This window comes from Elgaria multicarinata, chromosome 13, assembly GCF_023053635.1.
Source record: "Elgaria multicarinata webbii isolate HBS135686 ecotype San Diego chromosome 13, rElgMul1.1.pri, whole genome shotgun sequence".
NCBI classification, from domain to species: domain Eukaryota; kingdom Metazoa; phylum Chordata; class Lepidosauria; order Squamata; family Anguidae; genus Elgaria; species Elgaria multicarinata.
Genome location: NC_086183.1, coordinates 4603323 through 4624415, shown reverse-complemented (window position 1 = coordinate 4624415; position 21093 = coordinate 4603323). Strand labels below are relative to the sequence as shown.

The 21093-nt window shown below is 44.4% G+C and overlaps 1 protein-coding gene across 1 annotated transcript in view; it reads left to right on the top strand.

Annotated features, from left to right (window-relative positions):
* The window catches only part of CSMD2 (CUB and Sushi multiple domains 2), a 784677-nt gene that overhangs the window by 560823 nt on the left and 202761 nt on the right, over nt 1-21093 (top strand). The window contains exons 15-19 of the mRNA XM_063140724.1: nt 5681-5875; nt 11476-11614; nt 12432-12619; nt 12754-12942; nt 14198-14314. Of these exons, the coding sequence (XP_062996794.1) occupies nt 5681-5875; nt 11476-11614; nt 12432-12619; nt 12754-12942; nt 14198-14314 (828 nt within the window). The remainder of the gene's footprint in view (nt 1-5680; nt 5876-11475; nt 11615-12431; nt 12620-12753; nt 12943-14197; nt 14315-21093) is intronic.

Genomic DNA, 21093 nt, shown 5'->3' with positions numbered 1-21093 from the left:
CAATGCAAGAAATGTGGAAGTGGGAAGTTTACAGTGAAATCTCATTCTCTTTTCTTGTTTGGTAACCTGCCCTTTTATTCTGGAATAAATACCTATAGCTGTGAATATGTTGTCTTGTGCTTCTGGGAATCCTGAAAGTTTATTAAAACCTTATTAAATCCTGACACAATGCCCGTTTAACACAACCTCAATATATTGTATTTGCCTTGATTTGCTACATATACACCCACAGAACAGATAGGTGCTGTGTAAGGTCTTAGCTAGACCTAAGGTTTATCCCGGGGTCATCCCTGTTCATTTAAATGACACACAGGATATCCCGGGAGCAAGCAGGGACGACCCTGAGACGATCCCAGGATAAACCTTAGGTCTAGCTAAGGCCTGAGTTTAGTGATGGCCCAATTGTTGTGGGATGATGTTTTGGTATTTATTCTAGGCAGAGGGGCAGGGCGGGGATAAGGAGAACTTGTGTATTTGTAGGTGAACACTTTTTATATTGTATTGTTTTTAGAATAGGATTTATGAGAAGTTCATTTCAGTTCATTTTTTATCAGGATTTACCCAGTTCACACCTTCCAGACCAAATACAGGCTCAGATGCAATTTGTGGTCAAAGTCAATACATATTTAAGTACATAAGAACATCAGAAGAGCCCTGATGCTGGATCAGACCGAGGGTCCATGTAGTCCAGCACTCTGTTCACACAGAGGCCAACCAGCCTCAGCCAGGTAGGAACAAGCAGGACATGGTGCAACAGCACCCTCCCACCCATGTTCCCCAGCAACTGGTACACACAGGCTTACTGCCTTGAATACTGGAGGTAACACACAACCATCAGGGCTAGTAGAAAAATGACTCCCTCTCCACATTCTCCACAACATGCATAATTTTGTACAGCCCTATCATGTCTCCCCTTAGCCTCCTTCCCCCCACCCCAAGCTAAACAATCCCAGCTGCTGTAACCTTCCCTCATAGGGGAGATGCTCCAGCCCCTTCGTCATTTTCGTTGCCCTTTTTCCAGCTCTGAGTTTGCAATATGATTCCTGGTCCCCCAAAATAGCGTTCAACAGCATGCACAGATGTAAAAAGTGCACACAAAAAACACTTTAGTCAATGGGAGAAGAATGTGTACATTTCAAAGTTGCACATGATTGATGCATACATTTGCAAAATATGCATACAAATAGGCATGGATTTTCATGCTAAAAGGGCAATGGGGAAGCAGTTCACCATCTAGTACAGAGTTGGGTCAGAATGAACTTCAAGGTGGAATACAGAGAATTTCAGAGAGCTTAGGGTGACCATATGACCCGGATTTGCCCGGATATGTCCGGATTTTTGCTGTAAACCGGCAGATCCGGGAGGGGGAGGGGAAATCCAGGTTTTTTGCAAAGAGCAGCTCTAATGGGAATTAACAAAAATGCTTATAACTCCGTCATTTTTTAAGATAAAGACATGAAACTTGGCACAATGGTAGCTCTTAGGAAGGGCTTTAGTCATACCAAATTTGAAACAGATCTGTTCATCCACTGATTTTTTACGAATTTTTTAAAAATTAAGGTTTTAAAATTATTATTTTTAAAATCGTCATTTTTAAAGATAAAGACATGAAACTTTGCACCATGAAAGGACTTAGGTAGAGCTTTAGCCACACCAAATTTAAAACAGATCTGTTCATCCATTGATTTTTTAGGAATTTTTTAAAAATTGAGGTTTTAAAATTATTATTTTTAAAATCATCATTCTTAAAGATAAAGTGATGAAACTTTGTACCATGATAGGATTTAGGTAGAGCTTTAGCCACACCAAATTTGAAAGAGATCCGCTCATCCATTGATTTTTTAGGAATTTTTTAAAAATTGAGGTTTTAAAATTATTATTTTTAAAATCATCATTCTTAAAGATAAAGCGATGAAACTTTGTACCATGATAGGATTTAGGTAGAGCTTTAGCCACACCAAATTTGAAAGAGATCCACTCATCCATTGATTTTTTAGGAATTTTTTAAAAAATGACGTTTTAAAATTATTATTTTTTAAACTGTCATTTTTAAAGATAAAGAGCTGAAACTTAGCTTTTAGGTAGAGCTTTAGCCATACCAAATTGAAACAGATCTGGGGCCAGTAGCAAACCCTGTTAACAACAACAGCAGCTTGCAATGAGTGAAGATACAGTCAGAAAAAATATTTGAGGGAAGGGGAGAATGTAACACTTTTTATACTGTTGTTTTTATACTGTTTTTATGTTTTTTAAATTTTTGTATACTTTTAATGTTTACTATTTTTAATTGTTGTAAACCGCCCAGAGAGCTTCAGCTGTGGGGCAGTATATAAATGTAATAAAATAAATAAATAAATAAATAAATAAATAAATAAATAAAATAACACAAAGAGTATAGCAAAAGCTTCAAAGTACAGCAAAACCTACAAAAGTGTGAAGTTAATTTCAGATACATTGAATCTCTCACTTGTTCTTTATTTCAGTGATTTTAACATTAAGATGTTATGAAGAAGAGATTTGTCTTAAATGTGTGCTGTAAAATCAGACATGTGACCAAGGCTATGTTCGGGTGGGCACGCCCCCTTGGTGCTGGACACGCCCCCTTGGGGGCGACCATGTTGTCCTCCTTTTTGTTTTCCAAAATATGGTCACCCTAAGAGAGCTCGAGTTTTGTTGATTCACACACACCTATTTTAGATTATTATTATTTTTTATGGTATTTAGTTGTGTTTGCATTATCGTACTGATTATGGTTTATATTGATTTTGGGGCTGCTGCTTTCCAGTTATATTGATCATGAATTTCTGTACTGTGTGTGCAAGACTGCTTTTTGCAGTGGAAAGCAACACAGAAATTTAATAAAGGAAGGAAGGATAAACTTGGTCGCATGGAGCAAAAATGAGACCAAATATTATTTTTGGTTCCTCCCAAATCTGAGCCTTTCATGGTCCACCAGAATGCCTGCCAGCCTCCTCAGGCAATTTGCTCTCACACTCTCTCCTATAATTTTCTAAGGAACACGATCACATTGGCTTGGCAGGAGTGATGAACGACCTTTGTTATAACGGTAGTTAACAGCTCTGCAAAATTAATGGTATTCCTGGTTGGCAACTGCAAACCAGCTATTATTAAAAATAATTTGCAATGCTGGATTAAGGGACAGGTTCATCAAAGTCAAGTAACCTGTAGTTGTTGGGGCTTTGGGTGGGGGCGGGGGGGCGGGGCGGGGGTTGGTTTGCCAGTGGCTTAATGCCTAATGTTTAAGACTGTGGATGTGGAACTTGTTCTCTGCGTTGGGCGGGGGGAGGCTATCCTGGGTCACAACATGAATTGAAATATACAGCCGATCTGGGTGTTAATCAGCAATGGAGCTGCCATTGGAAAAGAAGAAGGGGTCATAGTTTGGTATTGCATTAAGAGAAACATTATAGTCTGCAGGATATGGGCCATGCATTTTTGTGAAAGCTTTGACTTTTTTCGGGGGGGGGGGTGTTGGGTTGTAAAATGTACAAAACAAACAAATAAAAATAGCAGAAAAACTGTACTCATTACTTGTAAGGGCTCAGCCAGGATACTCTGCCCACGTTTATTTGTTTTTACCACCCGGTTCTTAGGGAACGGTTGTAGTTCATGCTTTGAATATAAAAAAACCTCCCAATTCAGTCTCTGGTATCTCCAGCTAGGGATGGGTAAGAATTTTGATTGGTTCATTTTTTTTATAGGATCCTACCAAAATTTGCATATTTCACCATAAATGAGACCAAATATATGAGAAAGTAAAACTAACAGATTCATCTATTCAGGTAGAGGGCTTTGAGCGCTTAGATCCCAATCTTCTGGGTTTGGATCTCTGTATATTCATCCATGTTTGTGGTCCTGAATTAGAGCTCCATCCGACAAGCATTTTATTGCATGCTCATTATTGGGTACTCACAGAGTTTGCTCAGGTCCTTCACATGACGTCATCTGCCTCCCAAGTGCCTTCCGCCGCTTCTGGCCTTCCTTTCGCGACAAAAATAAAACCCTGGTTAAATCCAATTTTTTAAAAACTCGGAATTGCTGCTCTCTCCTGCTATGTACAGGAGAAACAGCGCCATTAGAACAGCAGACTCAATGGGTGTCGTGCTCATTGTCTACTTCCTCTTCTTGAAAGAGGATGTAACTGAGGAACGAAAACACGGGTGGAGAAGCGACGGTAGGGAGCGTGTTAACCCCTGGTGTGATGAAGCTTAAGTGTTACCACCATTTTTTTTCTTACAGTCTCCTAATCTTTAACAGCTGTATAGTAGGCAGGTATAACAGGGTCCTCTGCATGCTGGGAATAGCAGAACCTATTGAATTTGACTGGTGCAAATGGGGGAGAATTTTGTATGATTTGTTTTTCTTGGGGGGTTTAAGGGCAACATACCCAAATTTGCAAATTTCATCTTAAACTGGATGAAAATAACTTGAGATTTAAAATATTCAAAAGAGATTGAAGATTCCATAATTACCCAACACCAAGGTTCCAACTCATGAGTTTTAAGGGTATGCAACTTGAGCCTCATGCTGCATGCCCCATCGTCTAAGTCATGGTTTCCTGTTGTGAGGTCCATATAAAGATAGTGGTGTGCTGTGATTGTGTGCTGAATTACACCATACACTGGTGACCTGGATAGGGCCTTCATCAGCATGAGACAGCTCATTGTTATTTCCCCCCTTCCATTCAAATTAACTGGAAGGGAAGTTTCTGGGCCAGCTTTGGGGCTGGAGTAAAGTTGTGCCATCAATGGAGGCATGGCCATGGACTGAAGATAAAAGATTTGGGTTTAATGTGCTCCTCCCTCTGCTGCTCACATCCCACCTACACCTTGGTCTTGATTCAGCAGCTTGTCCAGTGGAGCATTCCTCCAGCGTATCTGTTATGGTGCTGGTGCTTCTGGTCTTCCACTGGCATAGTGGGGCTTCCGCCAAATCCTACTGATGGTCAGCTAGTGTAGGATGGTGTGCTCAATGAGATTCTGTGCTCCCAAGGGTAAATGCCTCCATGAGCAAATTCATGATCTGTCTCCCCCCCCACCCCCCGCCTCCACAAAACAAAAACGGGTTGGTGAGTCTCTGGAGTAGGATCTTTGAGTGTGCAAGTCACAGTTCACGTTGGATTTAGTTGCCCTTCCTACAGCAGCTTTTTGTGACCAAATTTGTGTGCTGTTGACATTTATGGCATATATAATGTAATAGGCGATGTGTTTCTGTGTATAGTATATTGTTTTGCTGGGTTTTTTATGATGCAAGGTGCTTTGAGTTTATATTTATAATAAAAAGCAGAGTATAAACTGCTAGAATAAGAATGACATTGTGCATTTTGGGAGGTCCCATGAGCCTGAGGGTCATCTCTGCTTCCCACCATGTGGATTAACTTCACATCCATGCCATGTATGAACTGGCCCTCAGAAGTGTGACACCACCACCACCACCATCAGCATAGATAAAGTTTTCAACTCGACATTGGATATATTTCTGGGACTAACAGAATTATTAGGTTTACATTTGAGGTCTCTTGTGACCTGCCATGGCTGTGCTTCTTGGAATTATTCTCTAAAAGCAGATACAATGTATGTGTGTGTGGGGGGGTGCATTATGTTTTGAGGAAAATACTTGTTCATTCACTGTCTTGATGCCTCCCTTCCTTGCCTTCCAGCCTTCAGACACAACGAGTGCCCGGATCCAGGAGTGCCAGTCAACGGGAAGCGGTTTGGTGATAGTCTTCAACTTGGGAGCTCTGTGTCCTTCCTGTGTGATGAGGGATTCATTAGGACACATGGCTCAGAAACGGTCACCTGCGTATTGAAGGAAGGCAATGTGGTTTGGGACAATGCTGTCCTGAGATGCGAAGGTAAGCTGCCATGATGGTTTGTCATTTTCTCTATTAGGGTGGGGATGCTTGACAAATTCAACCTTTATGAGTTCTAATAAGAACTGTCCTGATCATCACTCAGTTATCCAGTAGGCACGGTAGCCGTGAAAAGCGGTGGAACAAGCCAGACGCCACAGTCTTGGGCTCAACCCGAGGCTGCAAGTAATACTGGGCCAAAAGAGGTTCCGGTTAGCCCGGGCCGAAGGAGGTTTCAGCCCTGCCTGAGACCGGGATCCCCTGTGCGTCATCTGGACACACAGGGGCCGGCCCTGGGCTCGTATTTATTTATTTATTATTTATTTATTTATTACATTTCTATACCACCCAATAGCCAAAGCTCTCTGGGCTGTTCACAAAGCTCTCTGGGCAGTTCGTACCGGGCTACCCCATTGTCTAGCAAGGCCCATAATGTTACATCCTACTTTTTATTCCACATTCATAATGATTTGACACAAAGTGTAGGTCTGGCCTAGGTGTAGATCTGGTCTGATCCAACTTGGCTTTTCTTACGTTCCTATGGCCTTATGCAGTATAAGGCAGCTTCCTGTGTTCCACAGGCTTCAATCTAATCAGATTCAAAGGGAAAGGGGGAGCAAAGAGGTTAATATGTTTAAGCCGGGCCTATACCCTTGAGTGATTTAAAACTTGCCTATCATGCTTACTAGTATTGGGGAAAGTTACTTTAGCATGGTTTGGAAGTTGGTCACCCATTATGGGTATTTTTGAGAAATCATAGAATCATAGAATAGCAGAGTTGGAAGGGGCCTACAAGGTCATCGAATCCAACCCCCTGCTCAAGGCAAGAATCCACCCTAAAGCATCCCTGACAGATGGTTGTCCAGCTGCCTCTTGAAGGTCCCTAATGTGGGAGAGCCCACAACCTCCCTAGGTAACTGGTTCCATTGTCGTACTGCTCTAACACTCAGGAAGTTTTTCCTGATGTCCAGCCGGAATCTGGCTTCCTTTAACTTGAGCCCGTTATTCCGTGTCCTGCACTCTGGGAGGATCGAGAAGAGATCTTAGAGAATCACTCACACCCAAGTTTTAACATTCACCTACACTGTCAGTGTGTGAATGAATGAAACTATTAATCAATTTTGTGTTTGTTCGTGGTTGCTTTCCATTCAAATATTGGTTCATCTGGAGTTTAGAGGCCGTTCTTGCCAGTGGATTCAAAAGATCATATTGGCCAGCTTAGAAAATGAGCTTGCCTCCCCTTCCTCTCACCTCCTCCCTCCTATGCCATGACAGTTGTTTGTGTTCTATTGCATTGGCCTAAATTTTCATCTGTTTGTGTTTGTTTGTTTGTTTGTTTGTTTCTTCATCGTTCTAGGGGAAGCAGAGCTAAACAGATACACTCAGGGTAGGGTTGGGTGGGGATTTTTAAGGCTTCAGGGACTGGTGGGCAAATAAGACTCCCAAGCCTCAGGGAAAAATAAGCCGTGCCATTCTAGAGCTTGTCGCACTGAGCTCTGAGAAGCCTCCTAATCCAAATAGCCAATAGCTTAAGCAAAGGTTTTTATGATAGGCTCTGCTAGCTATCCTTCTAAACAGCTTTAGTGTATAGTGAGACAAAAAAGACATCCAGACAGCTAGAAGTTCAATACAAATTACGGAATCTTCCACCAGTAACTTTCGACCACATGTACAGTAGGTGGTCCGCATAGTTCAGCATCGTCTATATTCCGACAAGGAGCAGTTGTTTTCTGAGGTCTGCTACCTGAAATCCATTTGCATGGCGTTGCTACAGGCTGGATGTGACAACTTTATGTGTGCAAAGCATTCTAGATTCCAATAGATACTAATCCCAAACTCATTCTCCAAGTGGGGTTCCTTATGTCGCCAAAATGGCACCACCTTCAGACAAGAGGAAGGTGTCAGCAGGCTTTGATGCGACATTTGCAGAACTACCAAAAGGAAATTAGGGAAACAATAACCTAAAATGGGGTGGGGGAGGGGGAGGACCAAAATTCTCAATGAGGACTGAACATGTTCAGTGGCTAATTGTTTGGGGAGAGGGGTGCATGTGGGAAATAATGGAATAGAATATCCTGGAAGATAGCACAGCACAGCAGGCAAGAACCCTGTGCAGGAGAATTTTACACTTCAACATTTTGTTGCAGGTCCAACTTCTGTGCTTGACCAAGTGTCAGTTAAATGTTTACGGTACTAGGGCCACATGTAGCAGTAGACCCAGCAGGAACATGTCAGGATGAAGACGTCCTTCCTTGCTTTCCGTATTGAGTGTGGAAGAGAGTGAAATTTCAGTCAGACACTTTAAAAAGTGTCGTGCACAGCTCAAAAGCTTGACCTTCACACTAGCATGCATTGCTTACATTCGAGGTATAGTTTTGAACCATTTTGGACCTGAACTGTCTGGATGAACATGGTAGGATCTCCTGGAGAAAGACATACAGGCATTTGTTCTAGGGATGAGACTGGAGCTCATCAGTTGCCTTGATCACATTTCTGAAGTTTATAGGTTCCAGCATGCTGGAGTTGGATGTCTTGTCATCTGCCATTCTGCATTGTAGGCCTATGATTGAGGCAAAATCAAGAAAGAGAAGCTTTAAAGCGATGGTAAATTAAAGTCTGTGATAGAACAGACTTTTCCCCAAAGCTGCTCTGAGAGCTTTAAAGTTTTCTGCTCCAGGAAAACAAAGTGAAATGAAAAGAAGTTGTGAGGAATTTGAAAGGCTTCCGCCTGCTCTCTGTTCTCTGAGAGAGATGCCAGTGAGCGATATCCTTGCAAACGTTTGAATACGGACGTACTGAAATCTTGAGTTGTAATTCCAATAATTGGCTGTCCGTGTCTTTAATACCAATGGGCAACATCACACAATGCGTGGGTGGAAGGAGATGGGGCGGGGGAAGCAGGAGTAGTTTTGGTTATTGCCTTTCCCATGCACTATCATGTGTATGGTTGCATGCTAGAGACAGGAAGCTGAAATGACACTCACTTGCGTTGGCAAACATGCAATGCTCAAACAAAATAACTGATAATTGTCTGGCCTTTCATGGTACTCAGGAATCCGGTTTGGGGATGAAGCTCAGTGAGCTTTTGCCAGCTCACCTCCCCACCCCACCCCCCAGATGCCAGCTCGTAGGTTCCTGAGCTGGCACAACCTGGCCAGCTCACGGTTTCTTGTGATTGCACAAAATGGCAGGTGGGAATATCTACGGAAATTGTGATTTGCTCAAATTCATGGCCATAAATAGCAGTTGTGTAAAAATGCAGGCATAAAGGTCCTTTACTCCTGCAATTTAGTGCAAATTTTGCCATATACAGCCACAAATTTGCACAAATCACATCCATTATTTTGCATGAAATTGTGGCTCATGAATAATAATAATAATAATAATAATAATAATAATAATAATAAGTTGCAATCTCTCACTGGGTGCCCACAGATTGTCTGACAGCATGCCCCGCACAACCGCTGGGATTGGGCAACTGCCAGGAGCCCAGAGAGCAGAGCAAGAACAGGATCTTGGAGTTCGCCCCCCAAATCTGGCTGCTGAGGTGGGCCACCTCATCTTACCAAATGCCAGGACCGGCCCTGTTCTCATTATGTGGAGGAAAAAGGGTACTTGGAGGTCTCCAACCAAGAACTGTGATAGGGGAACCCATTGTGACAGCTTGCCAGAGAGGAGGGAGTAGCTGGCCTGCTCTACCATGCAGGTGGCTAGAGGGTGAAATTGCAAGTACCTGCTAAGCAGAGGTCAGGTGACACAAGCAGCCATTGGGATACCACCTTGTCCTGCAATGCTCCTGGCCAGACCTCAGTCCTGGGGAAAGAAGAAGTGAGGGAGACAGGAGCAGCAGAGACCATCAGGGCCTGCTCCAGTTGGAACCCCCACTCCCAGGGTTAACTGTCATCATGACCCTGTGGGGAAGAAGAAGGCACTGTTGGTCTGCCCCTCCTTTGGGAGATGAGAGTGGGGAGCCGGGCCTTCCCTCCAGCCCTGCTATGGTTCTTGCAATCCCTGTTTAACTGCCTGCCTGCTTCCCAGCTCAAGTTCCTTTCTTGTGTGGTTACTGTTTAGCCTTCCACAGTGTCCACACTTACAACCTCTTATCTCCAGATAATTGCCATTCAGTCCTAGGGAGTATTTATTTATTTAAATGTATATTCTGCCTTTCCGCCAAAAAAAGAAAAAAGAAAAGAATAAGCACTTAAGGCAGCTAACAATAAAATGCAGATTTAAAACAACGTAACATAAAAACAAATAAATTAAAAACACACAAGTAAGAGAAGACCCTCTCACTAAGGGGCACTTTTCAGATGGTTATGCACTGTTCTCTTTCCATTCTGTTCCAGAACACCATCAACACAGTCAGAAAATGTTTGTGGTTTCTTTATTTGCTAATGTTAATTTGTGTGCACCAACACCCGGCCTTCAATTTAGTTGCAAATGTTTAATATACCTCCTGGCTCTCTATCTCTAAGTGGTGGTGGAAAAGCGGGGGTGGGGGAGAATAATATACAAAAGAAACCGCTTTTCATCTTTGGGAAGCTTTGATAACCCCACTGCTATTAACATGCACTCCTTTATCGCCCATCTCTCTGGCTCGCCTTTGACTTGCCTTCCAGTATGAGCTCAATTAAATGTGAGTCCTAATTAGCTTCCCTTTTTTAATTAAATAAGGGGGGAAGTCTGTCTAGAATATTTAAAGTGCTGTTTGACATTTGAGGGGGGGGGGGAATATTAAGCAAAACTGGCCTAGAAAAATTATTAGGATTCAGCAGGACAGTTGGGACAGCGTCACTTCCAAAATTCCAGCTGAAGTGAAATTTGAAGACAAATTTAAGGTGCCAGGTGCCTGGAAAGTGCCAGGTGCCTGGAAAGAGGAAGTGGTATGAACACTCCTGAATAAATCTTATCTGGGTGGACCCTATGATACTTGACAACTACCACCCAGTGACAAATCACCCCTTTGGGGAGACCGTTCTCGAGAGAGTTGCAGTGAGGTGATGGCAGACTTTCCTTAAGGGAACCAATGTGACCCATACCAGTCTGTGTTCAGGTCCGGTTCTGGGACTGAAGCAGGCTTGCTTGCCCTACTGGATGACCTTTACCAGGAAAGGGATGGAGGGAGCACTATCCTCTTGCTCTTACTGGACCTTTCAGAGGCTTTTGGTATCATTGACCATGCTGTCCTCCTGAACCAACTTTGTAAGATGGATATCAGAGGCACTGTCCTTTGCTGGATCCAGTTTTATCGGCAAGGTGAGTTTCAGAGAGTAGTTTTGGTGGAGTGCTCATCGGTTCCCCAATATTTAGGCTGTGGGGTGTTGTGGGCATGAGCTTCAATATGGAAGTTGGAGAACTTCAGCAAGCTGGTGTTTTGCTGATTCATACAGCCCTACTTGGGGGTTCATCATTGGGCACTGAAATAGCAATACATTCATAGAAGAGATACTGTACATCCCTGGATTAAAGTGAAATTGATTTAGATCCTTCTGTGCACAAAAGGGAAAAAATAAGGGGGCAAGAAAACAGTTCCTTTCTGTTATTTCATTTTCTGTATTCATCTATTTGTCCAACATCTGTTTTTTCATTTCTTCCACTAACAGCTCCATGTGGTGGTCATCTGACCTCTCCAAGTGGAATGATCCTATCTCCAGGATGGCCAGGATTCTACAAGGATTCTCTGAACTGTGCATGGGTCATAGAAGCTCAACCAGGATACCCAATCAAAATTACATTTGACAGGTGAAATGAAATCTGTTGGGTTCCCATTTTAATACGGATTTAGCTAATTTCGCACTTTTCCAACCAACATGCAAACCCAAACCCAGTTATCTTTCAAAATTTACACCCCTCTGAATTTTGCAGTTGAGTTTTCCAATCAAACTATGAATACAAGCATGCATATATTAGGGGAAATAATGTACAAAACAACATGTTATTAGGGAAATTGTTTGGAGAAATCTGTGCATTAGGCAAAATTGCACACAATAAAAGAAATCTCAAAGATCGGAATGAACCAAATTGAAGGCTGGAAAAATGAGAAACTAAGGGAAACCAAAACTGACAGATGTATGCATCCCTCGTGGTGACTGCCTCATAAATGCTTTCCAAAAATTGCTTTCAACATACAAAATATATTTCAACTAAAACAGCAGAGTTTAACAAGTACCTCCATCATGGGAGAAAGTACATGGCAGGCTTGAAATGGCCTTTAATGGAACCACTGTGATCTTGCCTAAGTTATAGGTAGTCCTTGGGTAGATCTGTTTCAATTGAAGCATCACTTGAGGAATTGGCTGTAAATAGGGGTGGACGTGAATTCCATTTCTGTTCATTTAACATCAGTACTTGCCCTATTCCTGTCCCTGAATGCAAACACATGTGCATTTTTCAGGCAAAGCTTGTAAATTTCTGAGCTTGCTTTCTTGTTGACAAAATGTACACTTTAGAAAAATGTGCACCCAGGTGCATGCTTTCCCCACTCAAACAAGTAAGAGGGAGTGGAGAATGGAGAGGCAGAGTTGTCCATCTTCACAGGCTCTCCCTTGTCCCATTGCAGATTTAAAACAGAGGTGAATTATGACACACTGGAAGTGCGCGATGGCAAGTCCTATTCATCCCCTCTGATAGGTGTCTATGACGGGACTCAGGTCCCCCAGTTCCTCATCAGCACCAGCAATTTCCTCTACCTCCTCTTCACCACCGACAAGAGCCACTCTGATGTTGGCTTTCAGATCCGCTATGAAAGTAAGTCAGAAAATGCAGGTAATTATACCCTTCCGTATGTTTATTGATAGCTGGGTTACATTTTACCCTTTGGGCTCCAGTTAAAAGAAAGAGGAGATCCCCGTGGTAAATCTGTACATGTGTGTTCTTTACAGCGGTAAAACTCCAGTCGGATCACTGCTTGGACCCAGGGATCCCTGTCAATGGGCAACGGCATGGGAATGATTTCTACGTGGGAGCCCTGGTGACCTTTGGCTGCGACCCAGGCTACACCTTGAGTGACAGTGAAGCTCTGGAGTGCGAACCTAATTTCCAGTGGAGCAGGCCTCTTCCTAGCTGTGAGGGTGAGGGTTCAAATGCTGAAACGTTTGGATTTGGTCGGCGAATCGTAATAAATAATGTATGTTCTGTCAGTCTCTTCCTTCTGCCCAGTGCTTAGGGACTTATGTTCTTGGTTACTGAAAGTAAGATAAGCGAAGGGGAAAAGGAAAGGGACCTCTTGTGCAAGCGCTTGAGTCATTGCTGACTCCTCGAGGGACGCCTGCTTTCGCTGACGTTTTCTTGGCAGACTTTGTAGCGGGGTGGCTTGCCATTGCCTTCCCCAGTCGCGGCTACCTTTCCCCCGGCTAGCTGAGTGCTCATTTTACTGACCTCGGAAGGATGGAAGGCTGAGTCGACCTGAGCCAGCTGCCTGAGAACCAGCTTCCGCTGGGATCGAACTCAGGCTGTGGGGAGAGTTTCGGCTGCAGTAACTGCTGCTTACCACTCTGCGCCACACAAGGCTGTCAAGATAAGTGAAACTCAGCTAAAATATGCTGGTTTGGGGGGTATTTTGGTCCCGCCCATTTTTTACTTAGAGCCTGCCCACCACTGGATTGGAGGCCCAGAAGCTTCTCCCAAATTGGATTTGGTCCTTGGGCTGAGATAAGCTAAATAATAATAATAATAATAATAATAATAATAATAATAATAATAATAATAATAATAATAATAATAATAATCTGTTTAAATGGCCCTGTGGAGAGAGATTTGCATGAAGCTCTATCTCCTTGGAGGGCTCTGACTTGGGAGTTAAGAGGAGCCCTGTTAAACTTGAGCCCTGTTAAAGTTGTGTGTGCTCTGGCAAGGCTGGGGAGCCTCCTGCAGTGTTTGAGCTTTGCATGGTGGAGCAGGCCTTGCTGGGCTGCAGGTGTGATCAGAGGATGGAAGCAATGAGGCAATTGCTCCTCATCCATAGAAGTCTGTAGTGGGGCAGCTGCTCTCTCAAATGCCTCCCAGGATCAACAGATCTGTGTCTTCCTTCAGAACCATCCTCTAATGGGAAGGTTGCAGGGGGAACAATCTATTATATGGAGACAGGGTGCGGACCAGCCAAGGATTACTCCCTGGGTGCTGTCCTAATGGCTTTTGGGGCACTGCATGGAGGCATTCCTACATGACTGATGCCTGGACCATCCACATGTGCATGAAAACCAGAATTTGGGGAGGTGCTTTTGTCTTTGCTTAGCAACTGCTAGTTCCTCCACAGGGAGTACAACTACACAGTCTGAGAACTCCAGATTTGAATGTCTGCCTCTCTCTTTCCTTGTCCCCTTGCAGCTCTCTGCGGGGGCTACATTCATGGATCCAGTGGCACCGTGCTATCGCCAGGCTTCCCAGATTTCTACCCCAACAATTTAAACTGCACTTGGATCATAGAAGCTTCACATGGCAAAGGTAACTCACATGACATGGATTCATCTCGTGCTTCCTTCTCCACCTTCTGCAGGGATTTGGGAATTCCTAGGGGATCTCAAGGTGCCTCAAAGTTCACAGTAGGAAGCTATGAACTTTGAGCTGGGGAGTTCTTGGTTTAACTCCCAGCACAACTTGTTGCCTCCATCTGCCAGCCTGGTCTAAAGCTTATTAAGGTTAGACTCATTGTAGAAATCTGGGAAGGTGACGGACTCTGGCAGACATCCTCCCACTTGGCTCTGAAGACTCCAGTCTGCAACCCCCACCCCCACCCCTACTTGCCTGTCTAGACACTGTGCCAAAAGTTTGCCCCATTTTTATTTTTATTTTACCATTCTCATTCAATTTGATTGAAAAGAAATTGATTTTTTTGTGGGGGGGGGTGGAATCAAAGGAGAAGAAATTTCAGAGAAATTCTCATGGGTTGGGCTCGGGATTCTTGTGCTTAGCTTACTTAGGAAGTGACCGAGAAATGTGCACAAGCACCCTGCATTTCACTGTACAATCAGCTCTGTGGCAGCCAGTCACCTACTCAGCTTCCCACACTCCAATTAAAGCCCAGGGGAAGACATAATAAAACCATTCCTCCCATAGAGGGTTGGGGTTTTTTTAGATCAGGATGCACAGGCAACCTGGGATTCTGCAGAGCAATTGGGAGATGTGTAATAAAAAGAAAACACACACACACACACACTTCACCATATCGCAGGGAACAGGCAAGCTCAAAACACCACCAAAATACATTATTAAATGCCTAAGGATGATGCGGAAAAATGGAAACCTTAACACTTCAGTGTCTGAAGAAAAAGAAACCCAAAACTCTTAGGAAAAAAGAAAGAAGCTGTGCTACAACCCCTACTAATAGTGAATCCTATCTATGAGACACTTCCAAAAATATTTCCTTCTCTTGGAGAAATTTGGTGAAATTTTCTGCAGGGTGGGTGCAAGTAAGTCCATCCATCCCTGACTGGGGGGATATTAGACCTGCTTCCTTCTGTGGTCAACTCTCTGCCATTAAGAATCACCCCCCCTTCCTATGTACCTGTCCCCATCCCTGTTTCCGTTGCCACGCTCAGTGAGAGATAGGTAGACAGCGAACGTCACTGTTTCATCAAGCAGGTGCTGCCTTGCCTTTTCCCAACACTCTTCTCATCATCTTCTCTCTGGCTCAGCTCTAGTTATTAGGGGTGTGCATGGACCCCCCGATCCGCCCCGCAGGCCGATCCGAAAATTTTGGATCGGCCCGCATCGCTCTGCCCCGCACTGCCCATAGTCCGCTCCTCTTCGCCGCGGAGCTCCGGCTCCGAATCGGAGCTCCGCAGTGGAGGGGAGTGGCGCCAGGGAGAGGAGGGGGGGGGTTACCGGGCCCTGCTGCTGTCGCTGCCTGGTAAGGGACCAAGGGGGAGGGGGGCCTTACCTGCGTCCATCCGCGGTCCCTCAGCTTCTTCAATTGAGCCCGTGGCTCAACCAGGAAGTCTAGGCCAGGTAAGGGAGAGGAGGGAGGGGGGTTACCGGGCCCTGCCGCTGTCGCTGCATGGGCGACAGCGACAGTGGCAGAGCCCGGTAAACCCCACTTACCTTTCTTGCGGAGCTCCGGGTCGAGGCGAAGGGTCCGCTCCTGGTTCTCCGGTTCGAGGAGAAGCGGAGCACATCCCTACTAGTTATCTTTCGCCTGTGCTGGGATGCAACCTCCAGCTCTATTACATCAGCCACATCCCTTCCCTGGAGCCCATCTACCCACGACAGTTGTATAGTTTATTTTAAAACGTTTTAAAATAAACTATGCAGCTGACCATTTACATTTCTTTACGAACAAAATCCACACGCTTGTAACAGTATGAAACAATTGCATGCACTTAAAGTTCAAAGAGCAAAGTCAAGGATCATCATTTGCAAGCATTTTTCACCCTTTTTAAAACAACAACAACAACAACTGTATTTTTAAACATTTGCAACCTTCTGGGTCATGTTAACATTATGCCCCTCTAGACTTATGAAAAGTAGCACCACATTTGAATGGCCAGGATAGGGTGACAAAACGGGCGGGATCCATTTTGGTATAAATCTGCTTCAAGGCACCCCAGGACACCCTTTTCATAAGTCTCCCCTCTGCATCAGATTATCACTTGTCTCACACAGCCCGGTTCCACGGCTCATTCATGCTGCCTTTTGACAAAGTAGGATTTGAAAAAAGTATTGCAATGAACAGCCAAAATATTCAGTGAGAGAAAGATAGACACACACAGAGAAAGAGAAACAGGCACATAAATGCACATTAATTTTGAGCTGCCTTCAGTGTCTCTGCTCTTCTAGTCCTGCTAGATACCGACACAATGGGAACTGCTATCAATCAGCTCTGTGACGCCAATTGTATTAAGGCAGATAAGCCAGTTTCTGAAAGGCACAGCGTATTAGTGGCGGCGTTACACGCTGTGCAAGGTATCCCACGGAGCAGGAGCAATCCACTCGTCATTAATCCACTCAGCCCTGGATTCTCTCTTTTGATGAGAGGCCTCCCGTTACCCCACTGACTCTTAATGCACAACACACAGAGCCTGACACTCTCCCGTAAGATGTAATTCACGTGGCACCTTGTGTTTCCCAAAGATCAAAGAGTGGCTTTTGGCCACCCCGTGTGAGCACCTTTGGCAAGCTGTGTGGGGCAAACGGGAACGCTGGATTGCACAGGGACAGAGGAAGCTGCCTTGTGCGGAGTCAGACCATTGAGTCAGACCAGTTGACTTGTGCTGAGTCCGTCCAGTTGACTTTTCCCACCGTCCAGTTGACTTTTCTCACTGGCTGCAGAGTTTCTTGGCAAGACTGGTGAAAGGAGCAAGTGCCGCTCTAGGAGAGCCACCGGGATTGTTGTTTTGCAGCGATGGCTGATGGGATACCATTGGGAGGACCGGGTAAATCAAACTTCACAATGGATTTTACTCAACTCCACGGTAACCCACAGTCCAACTCCACAACGGTGGAGTTGGAACAAGGTGTGTGGGGAGAACCCCTTAAAAACTCAACCATTGAGTGGAGTTTTCACACTGCATTGCCTAGTGTGTTGTCTGAACTGAGCCTCTGTCTTGCTTTCTTTAGGCCAATCACAATAGCCAATAGCCTTCAGATTGAACTGAGACAAAGCCATGAAGCACTAAGTCAGAGTTCATGATTAATTGGTTCGTTTAAGCACATTAAGCATGACGCAATTACCAGTGAGCAGCTAATTAAAATTCATAGAAAGCAAATTATACTTCTCCTATGTAGAGGACAAAGGTGGGTCAGGTCTCCTCGGACATCCTGACCCATCTGCTCTTTGGTTTTCCAGCAATGGTGACAAAGCCCCCAGCCACGACCCACAGTTATGTATACTTCGGCTTCTTAGATTACCTAGTTTTCTCTCTGGGCACGTCTGCTTCCCTGGCTAACTGGTCTGAGTGTTATAGGGAAAGATCCCATATGGTCCAAGTTAAATGTCTACAAAGGTCAGGCTCATCTTTCCCTCACAACATCTTTGTCAAATTTGACAAAAGCCTTGAGCAAGGTGTCTGGACAGGTCCAGCCATCCTGGTTGTTCCAGATATGACCCTGAGAACATTTCTTTGCACTTTATGCATTTTCCACCAAACATGGCTGGTGTGTGTGTGTGTGTGCACGCGCGCATGTGCGTGTCTAGATCATCCAAGTTGCACTTAGTTCTCCATTTTCCATTAAGTTCTCCGGGAGCTGTGGTCTTGCTTTAGCTCCCAGTTCTCTTGGGGCTTTTACCTGTTAGCTCAGCCTTTTTTCTCCCCCTTGGCTTGCACAGACTGATGGAAAGAGGCTTGATGTCTTGCAGTCCCGGGGGGGGGGGCAGAGGGAACAGAAACATCCTCATTCACACATCAAGGATCTCGATGTCTCTGATCCACCCTCGCAAATGTACCCATGTCCGTCTTTGAAACTGATAAAGCTCTGCTCCTTGCCCAGCAAAAGCTGCTCATGGAACTTTCTGTTATCCACTGGAATTAAGTTCCCAGCCTTTTACGTTTCATGCTATCAAAGCTTTGAGGCTGCCGCTGTTGCTTTTAGTACACAGTTGCTTTACAGTCAGCAGCCTCCCTGCTCTTGCAGAACGTTCATTTGATCATGACAGTCCCCAGGCACTGATCTACTCCTAAGAGGGTTTTTGTCCCTGCATAGGGATGCATGAGAATTTTGTTACACTTACTTTTTGATCATGATTTTATGCAGTTTGCACTTTCTGGATCAAACACAGATTCGGACACAGTCTACCATCAAAGTCTGTACATTTCCCAGCTTGCATTTGAAAAATGTGCATCAAACATACATTTGGAAAATGCACACGGATACGTTTTAATCAATGGGAGAAACACACGTTTCAAAGATGTGCACAATTGATGCCTATATTTGGAAAAATAGGCATGAAAATACGCACAGATTTTCATGTGAAAAGAAAAGAAAAAACAAAGCTTGCAGTCTGACTTGAGTCAGAATGAGCTTTGAGATGAAATTTGAAGAATTGCTGTGAACTCCAGTTTTGCTAATTCACACATCCCTAATATTGGAAGACTAGGGATGGGTAGAGTTCTATGGATTTTGTTTGTGTTTTGTGGACTATCAAGCATCATCCACTCCATCCTCTGCTCATGAAAAGTATTAATAAGCAGGGTCATGTCAAAGATGGAAGTTTTTTAAAAGAAGTCCACAGAATCCTTGCCACTCTGAAAACCTAGCCCTCTGCCAGTTATGTGGGACATATTCATAGAAATCTCGCACCATTTTGATCTGTTGTAGATGGAACCTTCTCAAACTGGGGAGAGGCAACGAGTGGGGTACCGCAGGGCTCAGTCCTGGGCCCAGTGCTCTTCAACATTTTTATTAATGATTTGGACGAGGAGGTGCAGGGAACGCTTATCAGTTTTACAGATGACACAAAATTGGGTGGGATAGCTAATACCCTGGAAGACAGAAACAAACTTCAAAGTGATCTTGATAGGCTGGAGAGCTGGGCTGAAAACAACAGGATGAAATTTAATAGGGATAAATGCCAAGTTCTACATTTAGGAAATAGAAACCAAAGGCACAGTTACAAGATGGGGGATACTTGGCTCAGCAATACTACAAACGAGAAAGATCTTGGAATTGTTGTAGATCACAAGCTGAATAGGAGCCAACAGTGCGATATGGCTGCAAGAAAGGCAAATGCTGTTTTGGGCTGCATTAATAGAAGTATAGCTTCCAAATCACGTGAGGTACTGGTTCCTCTCTATTCGGCCCTGGTTAGGCCTCATCTAGAGTATTGCATCCAATTCTGGGCTCCACAATTCAGGAAGGACGCAGACAAGCTGGAGCATGTTCAGAGGAGGGCAACCAGGATGATCAGGGGTCTGGAAACAAAGCCCTATGAAGAGACACTGAAAGAACTGGGAATGTTTAGCCTGGAGAAGAGAAGATTGAGGGGAGACATGATAACACTCTTCAAATACTTGAAAGGTTGTCACGCAGAGGAGGGCCAGGATCTCTTCTCGATCCTCCCAGAGTGCAGGACACGGAAGAACGGGCTCAAGTTAAAGGAAGCCAGATTCCAGCTGGACATCAGGAAAAACTTCCTGACTGTTAGAGCAGTACGACAATGGAACCAGTTACCTAGGGAGGTTGTGGGCTCTCCCACACTCGAGGCCTTCAAGAGGCAGCTGGACAACCATCTGTCAGGGATGCTTTAGGGTGGATTCCTTCATTGAGCAGAGGGTTGGACTCGATGGCCTTGTAGGCCCCTTCCAACTCTGCTATTCTATGATTCTATGATTCCTTTGACACCTGGAAAGACTGAATGCTGAACTCGATGAATTCAATTCATCTCAATTCGTCTCAATTCAATATAGTAGCCACTGTACCGCTGGGTAAAGCATCTTCACACTGAAGTTCTTTGCGTGGGGCATCATTAATTTGCAATTAGCTTGGAAGAGCCATTTGATCAGCCCCACTCTTATGGTTCCTGTATTTAGAAACGTGGCACAGCAGTGGGGACCCTGGCCATAGGAAAACAGCCCCCACCCCCCACCCCCGTCTTTATATCTGCAAATTGATTGTGAGGTTAGAATTATGTGCAACCTACCCCAATTTTTTATTACTTTCTACAGGAAATTATGAAACAAAACTTCACAAATTTAACAATACAATACAATAGAACTTATAAAAGCATACTTACAAAACGTATAAGGCCATATTCCATTTAAGGCATTCTTCATGGCAGACATAAGGGCTATCTGTTACTTCACTTTAGCCAGCACAGCATTGTGTATTAAGACCACAGATTATATGTAAAATCCACAAACACCCCAGATGTTTTAGATTACAATGCCCCTCAGCCCCAGCCAGCATAGCCCATGGTAAGGGATGATGGAGGTTGTAGTCCAAAACATCTGGAGGGCACAATTTTAAGGCAGGCTGAACTGGAATTCATCACCACAAAAGAGGAGGGGTCGTCTCTAGCTCAAATTGCTATTTGAAATTGTATAAGTAAAATACCATGTAGGATATATCTGTTGGTGGCTATTGGCCATGATAGTTCAGTTACGGAGCCTCCGTGTTCAGAAGTACATAAGAAGAGCCCTGAGGCTGGATCAGACCATGGGTCCATCTAGTCCAGCATTCTGTTCACACAGTGGCCAAACGGATGTCAACTAGGGACCCACAAGCAGTACACGAGTGCCACAACAACAACCCCCATGTTCCCCAGCAACTGGTGTCCATAGGCTTAACTG